The 13,964-nt window shown below is 40.1% G+C and overlaps 1 protein-coding gene across 1 annotated transcript in view; it reads left to right on the top strand.

The window, feature by feature from the left end:
- The window catches only part of LOC119942767 (transformation/transcription domain associated protein), a 160,482-nt gene that overhangs the window by 118,668 nt on the left and 27,850 nt on the right, over positions 1-13,964 (top strand). Inside the window, exons 61-63 of the mRNA XM_038763700.1 lie at positions 3,297-3,498; positions 7,199-7,363; positions 9,171-9,261. Of these exons, the coding sequence (XP_038619628.1) occupies positions 3,297-3,498; positions 7,199-7,363; positions 9,171-9,261 (458 nt within the window). The remainder of the gene's footprint in view (positions 1-3,296; positions 3,499-7,198; positions 7,364-9,170; positions 9,262-13,964) is intronic.

Here is a 13,964-nt window from a genome sequence, read left to right as displayed (position 1 = left end):
GGACATCTGTGACTTGAGTACATTGTCGGGTTTTTTTAAACTAAAACCAAAAAACAGTGCTCAACTTTTGAATTTATTTCACAGTTCAAATTAAAGAAAAACTTATGCCTTACAGTAGGCTTAAGAATTTCTTAAGCTCATTTTCATTTAATATTGTATGTCAAGTGTGAAAAGAATAAATTTAGGACAAGAGGGTATTGATTACATTTTTATAAAGTGTGCTTGTTTTAATTCCTAGTTGACCTAGCACATAGCTACGGTTCTGGGAGAAGCAAATCTAAGTTCCAGTCAGTCAATCAATGGTATTTATTGAGTTCTTACTTTGTGCAGAGTACTGTACTAAGCACTTGGGAGAGTACAATATTTCAGAGTTGATAGGCACGTTTGCTAGAAACAAAGGAGTTAAAGTCTAGAGATCTGTGCCACTTGAGTTGTTGTAGGCATACCCATTGTGATCTTCAGTTGCTGGAAGAATTTTTGGTGAAAGAGGCAAAGAAAGATGAAATAACATTTTCCTGTTCATTCTGCTACTAGAGTTTGAAGTAATTATTTGCAAAAACTTCAGCAGATTATTCTAGGGGAAGGCCCTACTGGAAGCTTTTTTATTTTTTTTGCTGCTGCTGCTGTTATTGTATTTTAATGATATTTGTTAAGGGCTTGCTATCTGCTGTTATTGTATTTTAATGATATTTGTTAAGGGCCTACTATGTACCAGGCACTGTACTTAGCTCTGGGGTAGATACAAGCTAATCAAGTTGGACACAGCCCCGTCCCACATGAGGCTCACAGTGTTGCCAACTTGTACTTCTCAAGCGCTTAGTACAGTGCTCTGCACACAGGAAGTGCTCAATAAATACGATTGATTGATTGATTGATTTTACAGATGAGGAGTCAAGTGACTTACCCAAGGTCACACAGCAGACAAGTGGAGAAGCCGTGATTAGAACCCAGCCCCTTCTGACTTGTAGGCCCATGCTCTCTCTGCTAAGCCACGTGGGGGTTTTTTTGTGTGTATTTTTATTGAACTGTATAAAATATCAGTTTGGAATGCATTGTCATAAGGAAATCCACATTTAGTCTTTCAACTTTTCTGTTCCATGCATTTAGATCACACCATCTTGATTAGCTATAAAGATTAGAAATGAGAAATTATAAAAAGTTATAAGATGTGGCTATCTGCATTAAATACTATGCCCCTCCTAGCATTCCATAATGAAATCTTAATTCCAGAGTGTTAGACCTTTGGATTTAAGGGAGGTATCAGTTTTGAAGTATGCTGAAGAAAGGGCTATGTAAGTAGGGTCTCAAAATGTTATTGAACCTTATCAAAAATGGGTAATAGAGAAGATGAGGTGAGATTTTAAAATTTGAAACAGAAAGTTTTTGATCCGTTATTCTTGTATTAAGTGCTTACTGTGTGCCAAGCACTGTGCTTATCTGTGGGGTAGATGCAAATTAATAAGGTTGAACACAGTCCCTGTTCCACATGGTGCTCACAGTGTTATAAAAAAAAATCTTAGGAAATTTGCATTGGTTCTCTATAAGAACATCTTACTCTTTGCATATGAAAGAGTATTCAGTCATATTTGAGTGCTTACTGTGTATAGAGCACTTCACTGAGTGCTTGGGAGAGTACAGTATAACATAGTAGATCGACAAGTTCCCTGTCCATAAGGAGCTGACAATCTAGCGGGGTAGACAGACGTTAGTATAAGTAAATTATGGATGTGTGCATAAACACTGTGGGTTTGAGGGTGGGGTGAATAAAGGGTGCAGATAAATAGTTCTGTGAACCAGTAACTTCTCTCAGTCCAGTAGATGGGGCACAGAACATTGTGTTTGTGTAACATGAAAAGAATATGGCTTATTAGCATCACAGAAAAGAGGGAGAATATGTAGAATACAATACAATGAAGTGATCCTAGGGATGTAGTGAACAAAGTCTTTCAGTTTTTTAGATGTAAGTAAAATTCAGTGATTTCTTTCCTTGATAGACTTGGTAATGTGAGAAGATTAAACTTTAAACCCTGGAGTGATTTGCTTAGATTTGGTGCCTAAAATTTAGAAAATTAATATATTCAGTGGCTTAATTTTCTTGAAATGGCAGTGGTTTGATTTTTACTGAAGAAAGGTCATTTCATATGTTTTGTGAAATCAGAACTACCATACAATTTGAAGTATTTGAGCTCCTTGTGAACAGGGAATGTAACCACCAACTCTGTTATATTGTACTCTCTCAAGCGCTTAGGGCAATGCTCTGCACACAATACAGCACTTATATAGGATTGATTGATTGAAGTGTTGATAGTGAATGCATTTTTTTTCTAGTTGAAGAGTTGTTTCATGCTATTTTTGGTAATGAGCTCACCCTCTTCATGTAATCATTGTCTTTGGAGTTTTAGTGTCATTTGATTATTGACCACAAAAGAACAGTACTTTGTTTCTCAATAAAATGGTGTTATTCCCTTTGTGACATCTATTTCCCTTCTCATTTTTCTCCTCTATTTTCTCAAACTTTGATTTTTTTTTTTTTTCTTGACTGACACTATAATTGTTGCCCTCAAAAGCACAAATCTCCCAGCTGGCGTGTTTGGGTTCTGTAGGGAATTTGTCTATTAATTGGTTTACTATGCTCTCCCATGCACTTAGTACAGTGCGTTGCACACAGTAAGTGCTCAGTAAATATGATTGAATGAATTATTTTTAGGTTCTGAAGTAGGTTGTCATTTGTAAAGTCTTCATAAGTGTTTGAAAGACCGATCAGAATGAGTGACGGGCAAAGTGGAGAAGTTGCTAAATTCAAAAATGAGTTTAGTTTTGCTTTGTCCAAAGAGTTTCTGTTGAGGCCGGTGCGGCAGTTGGAAATCCCGTGGCATAGTGGATAGAGCACGGGCTTGGGAGTCAGAAGGCTCTAATCCCAGCTCCGCCACTTGTTTGCTGTGTGACCATGGGCAAGTCACTTCACTTCTCTGTGCCTCAGTTACCTCATCTGTGAAATGGGGATTAAGACTGAGAGCCCCATGTGGGACAACCTGATTACCTTGTATGCAGCCCAGCGTTTAGAACAGTGCTTGACACATGGTAAGCACTTAATAAATACTGTTATTGTTAAATCAAATGGTCTAATTTTAATATCTTAACACGTGACTTACATGAGTCACGCTTCAAAGAGAACTGTAACCATTGTGTATTTAAAAGCAAAACCCCATACATCACTGTTATGATTCTTTTTATTTTAGGTCACTTGACTTTAATCTTAATGGAAAACAATTTAAAAATATTCCTTGCCTTTGCAGGTCTGAAGAAGCAAACAAAGCATTTTCAGCAGCAGTTCAGATGCATGATGTGTTGGTGAAGGCCTGGGCCATGTGGGGCGATTATCTGGAGAACATATTTGTCAAGGAACGGCAACTTCACTTAGGTGTATCTGCCATTACTTGTTATCTCCATGCATGTCGTCATCAGAATGAAAGCAAATCGAGAAAATATTTGGCCAAGGTAAGTCTCGGGAAATTTTCATGGGTCAGTGGAAAAGCAGCATGGCCTATTTGGAAAGAGCACAGGCCTGGAATACTTGGGTTGGGTTTTAATCCCAGCTCCACCGCTAGTCTGCTGTGTGACCTTAGGCTGGTCACTTCACTACTCTGTGCCTCAGTTTCCTCATCTATAAAATGGGGATTAAATCCTACTCCCTCCTTCATCGGTCAGTGGTATTGATGTACAGAGCACTACACTAAGCGTTTGGGAGAATACAGTTCAGCAGGATTAGCAGGTACATTCATTCTCTGCCTGTAACGAGTTTACAGTCTAGAGGTTGTGACATAGACTGTGAGAGCCATGTGGGACAGGGACTTTGTCTGACGTGATTATCTTGTATCTACCCCAATGTTTAGGAAAGTGCTTGTCACATAATCATAGTACTTGTGAAGCACTCATTATAATAATTACTAGTGGGTCTTTCACTATTCAAACCCCCCCCAATTGTGGGGGGTGTCAAACTGAACTTGCTATATAAAGGCCAATTTCTTCTTATTAAAAGAGTAAGGAGCCTGTTTGGTCTCATTGTAAGGGAAGGAGGTAGGGTTTTGATGGAGTAAGGGAGCTGAATCTTTTAGGTGGCTGCACTTGAGAGACCAAGAATTCTGAAAACTATCAGCAAAATCAGAGATCACCTCCCTTACTCTCCCTTTATCTCCTCCATTTCTGTCATTCCTATTTCCCCAAGTCTTGGTTTCAGTCTACCCACTAGCATTTACTGAGAGCTTACTGTGTGCAGAGCACTCTACTAAGTGCTTGGGAAATTAGAGTTGGTAGCCACATTCCTGCTCACAAAGAGCTTAGAGCCTAGAAGGGGAGACAGGTATTAAATTAATTTAAAGTTAGGAGAAATGGCAGAGTGTGTGGGTGTGTATGTAAATACTGTGTGGCTGAGGGTGAGGTGAATATCAAGTATTTTAGGGTACAGATCCAAATACTCATCTATCAAATGGGGTTAAAATACTTGTTCTCCCTCCCTCTTAGATTGTGACACCAGACTTTGTCTGGTCTGGTGTGATCATCTTGTATCTACCCTAGAGCTTAGGATAACATGTGTCACATAGTAATGGCTTAACGGTTGTCATCATTATTATCAAGGGTACCCAATCTGCCACACCCCACTAGTAGGTATTCAGACAGCCAGATTACTCTTCTCCCAGGGGTTCACAAATGCAAAGTGGAGGGGGAGCTGAGGAAAAGGAGGGCTTAGTCTGGGAAGGCCTCTTGGAGGAGGTGAGCCTTCAGTAGGGCTTTGAAGGGGGAAGTGTGATTATGTGAATGAGTATCTTGTTCTTTTCTCTGCTGCAGTATTTAAGTAAGTGAAGAACTAGGTGTTTATGTCTTTGAGATTGAACAGTTGGATACTTTCCTACATAGTGTAGTGGAGGGAAAGTAAAATAACTGGAATCACTAGAACTGTCGATTCAATCAACTTGTTTATGGTTTTATGGTTAGCCCTGGTGGATGTAATTAAGGGCTATATCTGGTAAACAGTTTTATTTATTGAGTCTTTTGTGAGTCTTTGAGATGTAGGTAGTCTTTTTTGCCAAAGAGCTCAAAACCCATAGTGCTCTTTATATAATGAACATTGAACACATTTTAAATCAAAAATAGCAAAAAACAGTTAAATAGGAGGGGGAAACAAGAGGAGGGTGGAAAGGTGGAGGGTAGAAAGAGGAGGGTAGAAAGCTAATAGGCTTAACAATGAAGCCTTCCTTCCTCACTCTTGCCATTTGAAATCATTATTTTTAAGGCAGGAGATAGAGGCTACCAGGTGGCGTTTAGCATACTAAAAATGGTACTTCATGGTTCTGTATTAGATTGTAATAAGTCTAAATGATCAATATAAATAAAGTATGACAATTATACCAACATCTGCCTTAAATTTGAGTAGCTCTACAAGTATTAGGTATTGGTTCAAACAAAGGGCACCTCCTCAGGTTCCCATGGAGAACACATTACTAGCCTTGCATGTCTTTTTGCCATCACAGTTGCCCACATGCCAGCAACCCAGTCTGTACCATCACTTTGGAACACAAAGGTTGAGCATTCCTCCCTTCCCAACATTCCTTTCTTCATGTACCCTCTTTCTCCTCCTCCTCCTCCGCCACTACCCACCCCCATTCCAGAGACAACAGTATGGCTCAGTCCCTCAGTCAATCAGTCCGTGGTACTTATTGAGTGCTTGTGTGCAGAAAGCACTGTATTGAGAAGAGAGGATGATTTGCACAGAGGTCAGAAAACGTGCACTACTGTATTTCCATGGGCACAATGTGCAAGGGGTGTTTTCTCCGCAACATCTTAGGTGAGCCACGGGACAACTGTACCATGGGAGGGGAACTACCCTCCCTATTTAGCACTTGTACATGCAACACGGGTGTCAGCACAAATGTCACCCATTGTTACTTCTATCTACCTGTCCAGGCGTGTGGGCAAAATACCGACAGCATGTTGGCCAGTGCCACACCTACAGGAGTGCTTTCATGAGCCCCTGAAAGGAACTATGTTCATGTAAGTGCTGGACTTAATCGGTATATTAAATTCTTGGCTCATCAGTAATGGGCCTGTTCATTTTTTAAAAAAAGGAATTTCAAAGCTACAGAAATTGTTACTTTGCTGATTCAAAAGCAACTTTCCGACAAAATACTACTAAAAACTTATTTCCCTGTCACTGGAATTAAATAGGGGTTCAGTTTTATGATTCAAATGTGCAGGTTAAGACAACTTAATCCCAAATTATTCTTAAGAAGCTATAATCGGGTTTACCCATGTCAGTGCGCTGCCTGTGAATTGCTCAGATGCTCAGTATGAAAATGATGATGATGGTATTTGTTAAGCGCTTACTATGTGCTTAGTGTTCTAAGCACTGTTCACTGTTCTAAGCGCTGGCACTGTTCTAAATGCTGAATACTAAGTGTGCTTGCTGTTCCAACAGATGTAGGAAGATATTGGGAAGCAGCATGATCTAGTGGAAAGTGAACAGGACAGGGAGATAGGCTACCTGGGTTTTAATGCTGCTTCCTCCACTTGCCTGCTGTGTGGAAGGTGAAGGTGGGCAAATTTAGAACTTCTCTGGGGAGAGGACTTCCCTGACTAAGCCCTCCTTTTCTCTTCTACTCCCTTCTGCATCACCCTGTCTTGCTCCCCTTATTCATCCCACCCCCTCCCCCACCCCCAACCCCCCAGCACTTATATACTTATAAGTATATAAGTAGTATAAGTATACTTATATGTATATATTTATATACTTACATCTGTAATTTATTTCTATTAAAGTCTGTCTCCCCCTCTAGACTGTAAGCTCATTGTGGGCAGGGAATGTGTCCATTTATTGTTATATTGTGTTCTCCCAAGTGCTTAGTACTGTGTTCTGCACACAAATGCTCAATAAATACGGTTGACTGACTGACTAAATGAAATTCCATCTGTGAAATCACTTTTCATAGTACTAAATTAAAGGAATTGAGGATTTTTTCCATTTTTCAAGAGGACTTTAATAGCATGTGGATATAAACTTAGATGCAGTGTACTGTTCATTAATTTGTTTTCATTGGCATCATATCATCTAAATGTCTCAGGTGAGCATTTCCCTCATTTTGGTTTGTATCATCAGTGTGTGAAGTATACTTGACCATTGGAAATGTTTTTTTCTTTTCTTTAGGTCCTGTGGCTATTGAGTTTCGATGATGATAAAAACACATTAGCTGATGCAGTTGACAAATACTGTATTGGAGTACCACCCATTCAGTGGCTGGCCTGGATTCCACAGCTGTTAACTTGCTTGGTTGGTTCAGAGGGGAAGCTTCTTTTGAACCTTATTAGTCAGGTAGGATTATTGTGGCACAGCTCATTACTTTTCTTGGCTCATGGTTCCTGTCTCAGCATTTGTGTGGGTACTTGTATCCTCAGAGCATTAAAAGTACATTTTAAAAGCTTTGAAATTTCAAAGTTTCCTTTGGCAAAACAGTATGAAGTTTGTGCTCCCCAAGAGGTCACAGATAATTTTCATGTGAATCCTGGTTTCCAAGATGAAAGAAATGAATTCCCATTATCTTATAACGAGTCTAGTAAATCATCGCTTCTGTGGAATCATAATCTTTCTTTGACTCGAGTGAAATAATGGAAGGTGTGAATGTTTGTGTAAATACATTCACGGTTATAATGTTCCATAAGGTTAGGACTAGATGGCTTAAAGATAATTTTAGAGCAGATCTGTGATATATCAAATGAATATTATCAATCACTCACAGTATACAAGGAGATTTCTAGATGATATAAAGACAAAATCCCCACTCTGTAGAATGTTTGTCTCATAAAGTTGTAGGTACCAAGTCCCTGGGGAGTGAGGAGGGAGGTTGCTGTTTGAGCTGGACTCTCAACCTTCAGTCAATTAATCAGTGGTATTTATTGAACGCACACTTGTGTAGAGCACTGTGCTAAGTGCTTGGGAGAGTACAGTACCAACAGAGTTGGCAGAGATGTTCTGTGCCCACAAGGAATTTACAGTCTAGGTGGGGACATGGACCTAAGAATTCCTAGTCAGGACTGAAAAAACTCCAAATGGCAGCTTTGGGACCTGTCAGGCCTTTGAAGCCTTCCTCCATTTCCACCCGCGTACTCAAAATGAAAAATTGGTGGCTATGCTTAAAATCTAGTTGATGGAACTTAGGGTTGGTACAGTTTTATTTTTATAGAATTAGAATTACTGGTGTGATTTTTTTTTTTGAATGTGTATCTTTAGAAATGTCCTGCTTATTATATATTTAAATGCCGCTCCACCAGATAACATTTTCAGCATTATCTGTCCAATTCTTAGCTTCCAAATTGATTTATTTTTTCATTCAAAAGATTTATTTTTTCATTCAAAAGATAGTCTCTAAGGGTTTTAATTTTGCTCATACTTAACCATTAGCATGTAGATTCAGTCTAATATTTTTTGATGTTAAATACAGTTATATTTTTGCAAACCACACTACATTTTCTACTGCAATTATAATATACATTGTTTCTTTAATTTCATAAATACTGCAGTTAGTAGGTTTAAAGACAAAAAGACGACAGTGTCTACTCAGTGTTTTTGGCATTAGAATTTCAGCTTGGTGAAAATGGTGTCTCCTTACTTTAAGTAGCCATTTTTTAACCTCCCTGACAGCTTATAAGGAATTTAGTTACTTCTAATGGGCCCAGCTATCACACAGCATTGGGCTCACTGGGAATTGTGGTCAAATTTAAAGCCTAACTGGTGTCATTATGTCTGTTTTTTTCTATTGTTTATGTGAATAAGATCTTTATGCTGATCCCGGTACTCTCACATTTTACTGCTTTCCGATTTATTAGATGATACCATAGTGAGGTTTTGCATTAACAGTCCCCAGGCAGAATTTACAGAAATGCACCCTTGCAATCTCCTGGATTATTTTTTAATAGCATAATTAGAGTGTCTTTTCTCTGTGCTTGTTCAAAGAACCAGGAATATATTGTGATTAAATGACAATGGGCATTTCTTTAATTCAAACAGAGTACGAATGTTCAAGCTATTTCCTTGTGCCCTAGGATTGATTTCTTTTTAAATCTGATTACCTTTAATTAGGAAGCAAAAGGGTGATTGCTGTTTCCTCTTTCTCCCTGAATAGGTTGGAAGAGTATATCCCCAAGCTGTCTACTTTCCCATCAGAACTCTGTATTTGACACTGAAAATAGAGCAACGAGAACGCTACAAAAGTGGTGAGACTTTCATGCAGTCTTACTGTTTGTAGTACCTTTGCACCAAGCTGTTTAAAAAACTCCTTGAAGTTGTGATGTTTGTAAAGAATTTTAAGATTGTTTAATATCAAATGTGCTTCAGTATCTACTCCAGACCTAAGTTGTTGTTGCATTACGATTCATTTGAATTCCAAGAAGTCTATTATAAATTCACTTTCAGGTAGTTCTGGCTTGGTCCTGTGGCATTTACCCATAAAGATGAGAAATGGGCATAGTTGACAAAGCTTACTATCCAACCAAAGCTTAAATATCACCTATATCATGATGTATTTGTTGACACGAATGAGTGAGATTATGAAGGAAAAAGGTGTAGGGACATTTTAAGTAAGGACCTTTTAAAATCCCAAATATCAACTCCAAAAGTGTAAGGAAGCATGCCTGGGAAAAACCAAAAGACCAAATCATATGAAATTGAATGATCCTCAAGGTTTCTCAGAGTGATAATTTGTGGCTCTATTAGTTAAACTGTGGGCATTCCCATAACCATACTGTGACTGTGCTCCACTGAGAATTCACTTCCAAATCCCGATGGTAGATCACTATTGGAAATGTGTCTTTGTTCAGTGGGTGTATAGCAAGGAAAATGGTGGGACTGAGTGAAGAATTGTTACTGAAGAAATATTCAGTACTGCATAGCTGTATACAGCCAGCATGCAAAAGTACATTCCCCAATTCCAGCTCATTCATATAATAATTATTAATATCATTCATTCATTCAGTCATATTTATTGAGTGCTTACTATGTCCAGAGCACTATACTAAGTGCTTGGGAAAGTATAATGCATCAATAAATGGACACATTCCTTGCCCACAAGGAGTTTATAGTCTAGAGGGAGGAGACATATCAATACAGATAAATAAGTTACAGATACCTGCATAAGTGCTGTTGGGTGGGGTGGGGCAGACAAAGGGAGCAAGTCAGGGTGACGAAGAAGGGAGTGGGAGAAGAGGAAAGTGGGGGCCTAGTCTGAGAAGGCCTCTTGGAGGAGATGTTCCCTCAATAAGGCTTTGAAGCAGGGAAGAGTAATTGTCTGTCGTATTTGAGGAGGGAGGGAGTTCCAGGCCACAGGCAGGATGCGGATGAGGGGTCGGCAGTGAGACAGGAGAGAGTGAGGCACAGTGAGAAGACTAGGATTAGAAGAGCAAAGTATGCAGGCTGGGTTGTAGAAGAAGAGTAGTGAGGTGAGGTAGGAGGGGGCAAGGTGGTGGAGTGCTTTAAAGCTAATGGTGAGGAGTTTTTGTTTGATCCTGAGTTAGATGGGCAACCACTGGAGTTTTTTTGATGAGCGAGATGACATGCCCTAAATGTTGTTGTAGAAAAATGATATGGGAGGAGGTTGATGCAGTAATCCAGGTGGGGTAGGATGAGTGATTGTATGAACATGGTAGGAGTCTGGATGGAGAGGAAAGGGCAGATTTTAGCAATGTTATGAAGGTGGGACCAATATGATTTACTGATGGATTGAATATGTGAGTTGAGTGAGGAAGAGGAGTCAAGGATAACACCAAGGTTACGGGCTTGTGAAACCAGAAAGAGGGTGGTGCCATAGTCTACAGTGATGGGACAGTCATAGAAAGGACAGGGTTTGGATGGGAAGATAAGGAGTTCCGTTGTGGGCATGTTTAGTTAGCATGAGGTGATGGGAGGACATCCAAGTGGAGATGTCTTGAAGGCAAGAGGAAATGTGAGACTGCAGAGAGGGAAGGAGATCAGGGCTGGAGTTGTGGATTTGGGTATGAGCTGCATAGAGGTGGTAGTTGAAGCTATGGGAGTGAATGAGTTCTCCAAGGGAGTGGGTGTAGGTGGAGAATAGAATTGGACCCAGAACTGAACCTTGAGGAACCTCTGCTGTTAGGGAGTAGGAGGCAGAGGAGGAGCCTGCGAAGGAGACGGAGAATGAATGGCTAGAGAGATAAGAGGAGAACCAGAAGAGGACACAGAGTCAGTGAAGTTAAGATTGGATAATGTTTCCAAGAACTTTGTGACAAGCCCTGTACCAAGCACTGGGATAAGATCCAAGATAATCAGGTAGAACACACTCTGTGTCCCACATGGGATTCACATTAATTATTCAGAATGATTCACAAACTAGAGAAAGCTAACAATATGGGCATCTCAGAATAGTGGAATTCAGGATAGGTTATACTTTCTGGAATTAGGGGTTGTCACTTCTCTCCATTGTCCCCTTTTCCCAAGTTGCCAGAACCCCTGTCCAAATCCCGGCTGATGCAAGAGGGTTGACTCCCCTGATGTGTTTCCTTAGTTATTAGTTTCTCCCCTGACACCCTGTGATTTTCAGGCAGCTGTATCATCTTGTGTTCAGCGACCTTCATGCTTTATATCGTGTTCATCAAGTTGGTTCCCACTGTTTTTTTCAGGCCACAAATCCCCTCAACAAATTCCGAACCAAGAACAAATGTCTGATTTAGTCCCTTGTCCAGGTGTTTCCCTGGCTATAATATCATGACCTGTTTATGGAGCCTGGAACATAATAATTGTGGGATTCGTTAGGCACATACTATGTGCCAAGCACTGTAGTGAAGTAGATATAAAATAATCAGGTTGGGCAGTCCCTGTCGCACATGGGGCTCAGAGTCAAAGTAGGAGATAGGACAGGCCTGGACTCCCCATTTTATAGATGAGGAAACTCAAGGACAGAGAAGTAAAGCGACTTGCCCAAAGTCACATAGCAAATAAATGAAAGAGGCAGGATTAGAACCCAGGTCCTCTGACTCACAGTCATTCGTTTTTACTGAACACTTGCTATATGCAGAGCACTGTACTGAGCGCTTGGGAATATACAGTATAACGGAGTGGTTGACACATTCCCTGCCCACAGTGAGCTTACAGTCTACTCTGCTGCCCCTACCAACTCGTGTTGTTTTGAACTCTCCCAAGCGCTTAGTGCTTTCCACTTGTCCACACCAGCATTTTTGGGACTGCATACTGCAGAAGTACTGTAAGACTACATCTCCCAGTGTTGTTTGTAATGCTTGACTTCAATGCACAGGAACTTATGATCTGAAAGTGCCTTTACCCTTCTGTCCCTGAGCTGAATCTACAGTTCAGTTCCTGGGCAGCAGGTGGAATTTTTCTGTGGCTTTTTATTACTATATTATTGTTATTGTTGTTGTTATTATCATATGATTAGAACATTGTGGGTTTTTTGCAGGAGGTTGGTTTTTAGTTTTTTAATTTTTTCAAGTCCAGCGTGCAATAAAGATTGCTCTACACATTGGTTTTAGCAATGTTCCCTTTCAGATTTCCCTTATCATGTAAGCATTACATTTCCTGTATTATCCTAGACAAGTCCAACTTACTACTTATCAATCAGTTGTAATTTTTGAGCACTTACTGTGTGGCGAGTACTGTACTGTTTGGGAGAATACATAATAACAGACACTTTCCCTGCCCACAAGGAGCTTACAGTCTAGTCTGCTTCTTGTTAGATCCTTACCTTGGTCCACATCTGTACTCATTAGGAACTCCCATCAGTTCTGCCACACCACAGTGCACTCAAACACCTTTATGTCTCAGTGTTCATGTTACAGTGTTTCACACCATAGAGAGTCCCTGCCCCTCAGCCTCATGTAGGTACGGGAGTGACCTCCACAGCACCCCACAGTTAAAGCTGGGAGCGGCTCTACTCCCCGAATTCAGTGCTCTTGAAGACAGTGTCCTAAAAGGTTGACTTTATGAGGCAAGTGATACTTTATGGTTAAAAACTCAGAAGGACATGGATTCTAATCCTAACTCCACCACTTGTCTGCTGTGTGACCTTGGGCTAGTCACTTAAATTCTCTGTGCCTCAGTTCCCTCATCTATAAAAAGGGGGTTAAGACTGTGAGCCCTATGTGAGACAGGGACTGTATTCAACCTGTTTATCTTGTATCTACCCCAGCACTTAGAACAATGTCCGGTACATAGTAAGCACTTAACAAGTACCATAATCATTATTATTATCTAATCATGCAAGTCTTCGGTGTTTTGGAAAATGGCTTACTGAAGTGTGATTGGGTGAAATCTCCAAATTAAATATTTTAAATTTCCAAATATAGATTTTTATGCATTTTGTTACAGAGTAGACTATAAGCTCATTAAGGGCAGGGAACTTTGGTATTGAGAAGCATGAGAAGCAGCGTGGTTCAGTGGAAAGAGCATGGGCTTTGGAGTCAGAGGTCACGGGTTCAAATCCCAGCTCCGCCAGTTGTCAGCTGTGTGACTTTGGGCAAGTCACTTAACTTCTCTGTGCCTCAGTTAACTCATCTGTAAAATGGGGATTAAGACTGAACCCCCAATGAGACAACCTGATCACTTTGTAACTTCCCCAGCACTTAGAACAGTGCTTTGCACATAGTAAGCGCTTAATAAACGCCACCATTATTATTATTAAGTGCTAACTTTGTGGCAAGTTCTGTTCTAAAGTGCTGGGTTAGATACAAGTTAATCAGGTTGGACACAGTCCCTGTCCCACATAGAGCTCACAGATTTAAGTAGGAGGGAGAATTTGTCTTTTATTGTTCGGTAGCACCTTTACATTTGTTGCTGTGGGTGTTTGAAGATTTACCACTCAGAAAGCAGGGAGCACAAAGCAGTGTTCAGATGTGCTGGTAAACGTGTAAGACTGAAGATTAATTGATCTTGAGTATTCCAATCTAAAATT

The sequence above is a fragment of the Tachyglossus aculeatus genome, chromosome 21, assembly GCF_015852505.1.
Source record: "Tachyglossus aculeatus isolate mTacAcu1 chromosome 21, mTacAcu1.pri, whole genome shotgun sequence".
Taxonomy (NCBI): Eukaryota; Metazoa; Chordata; class Mammalia; order Monotremata; family Tachyglossidae; genus Tachyglossus; species Tachyglossus aculeatus.
The sequence above is the reverse complement of the archived record's forward strand: the minus strand, read 5'-3'. Positions and strand labels throughout refer to the sequence as shown.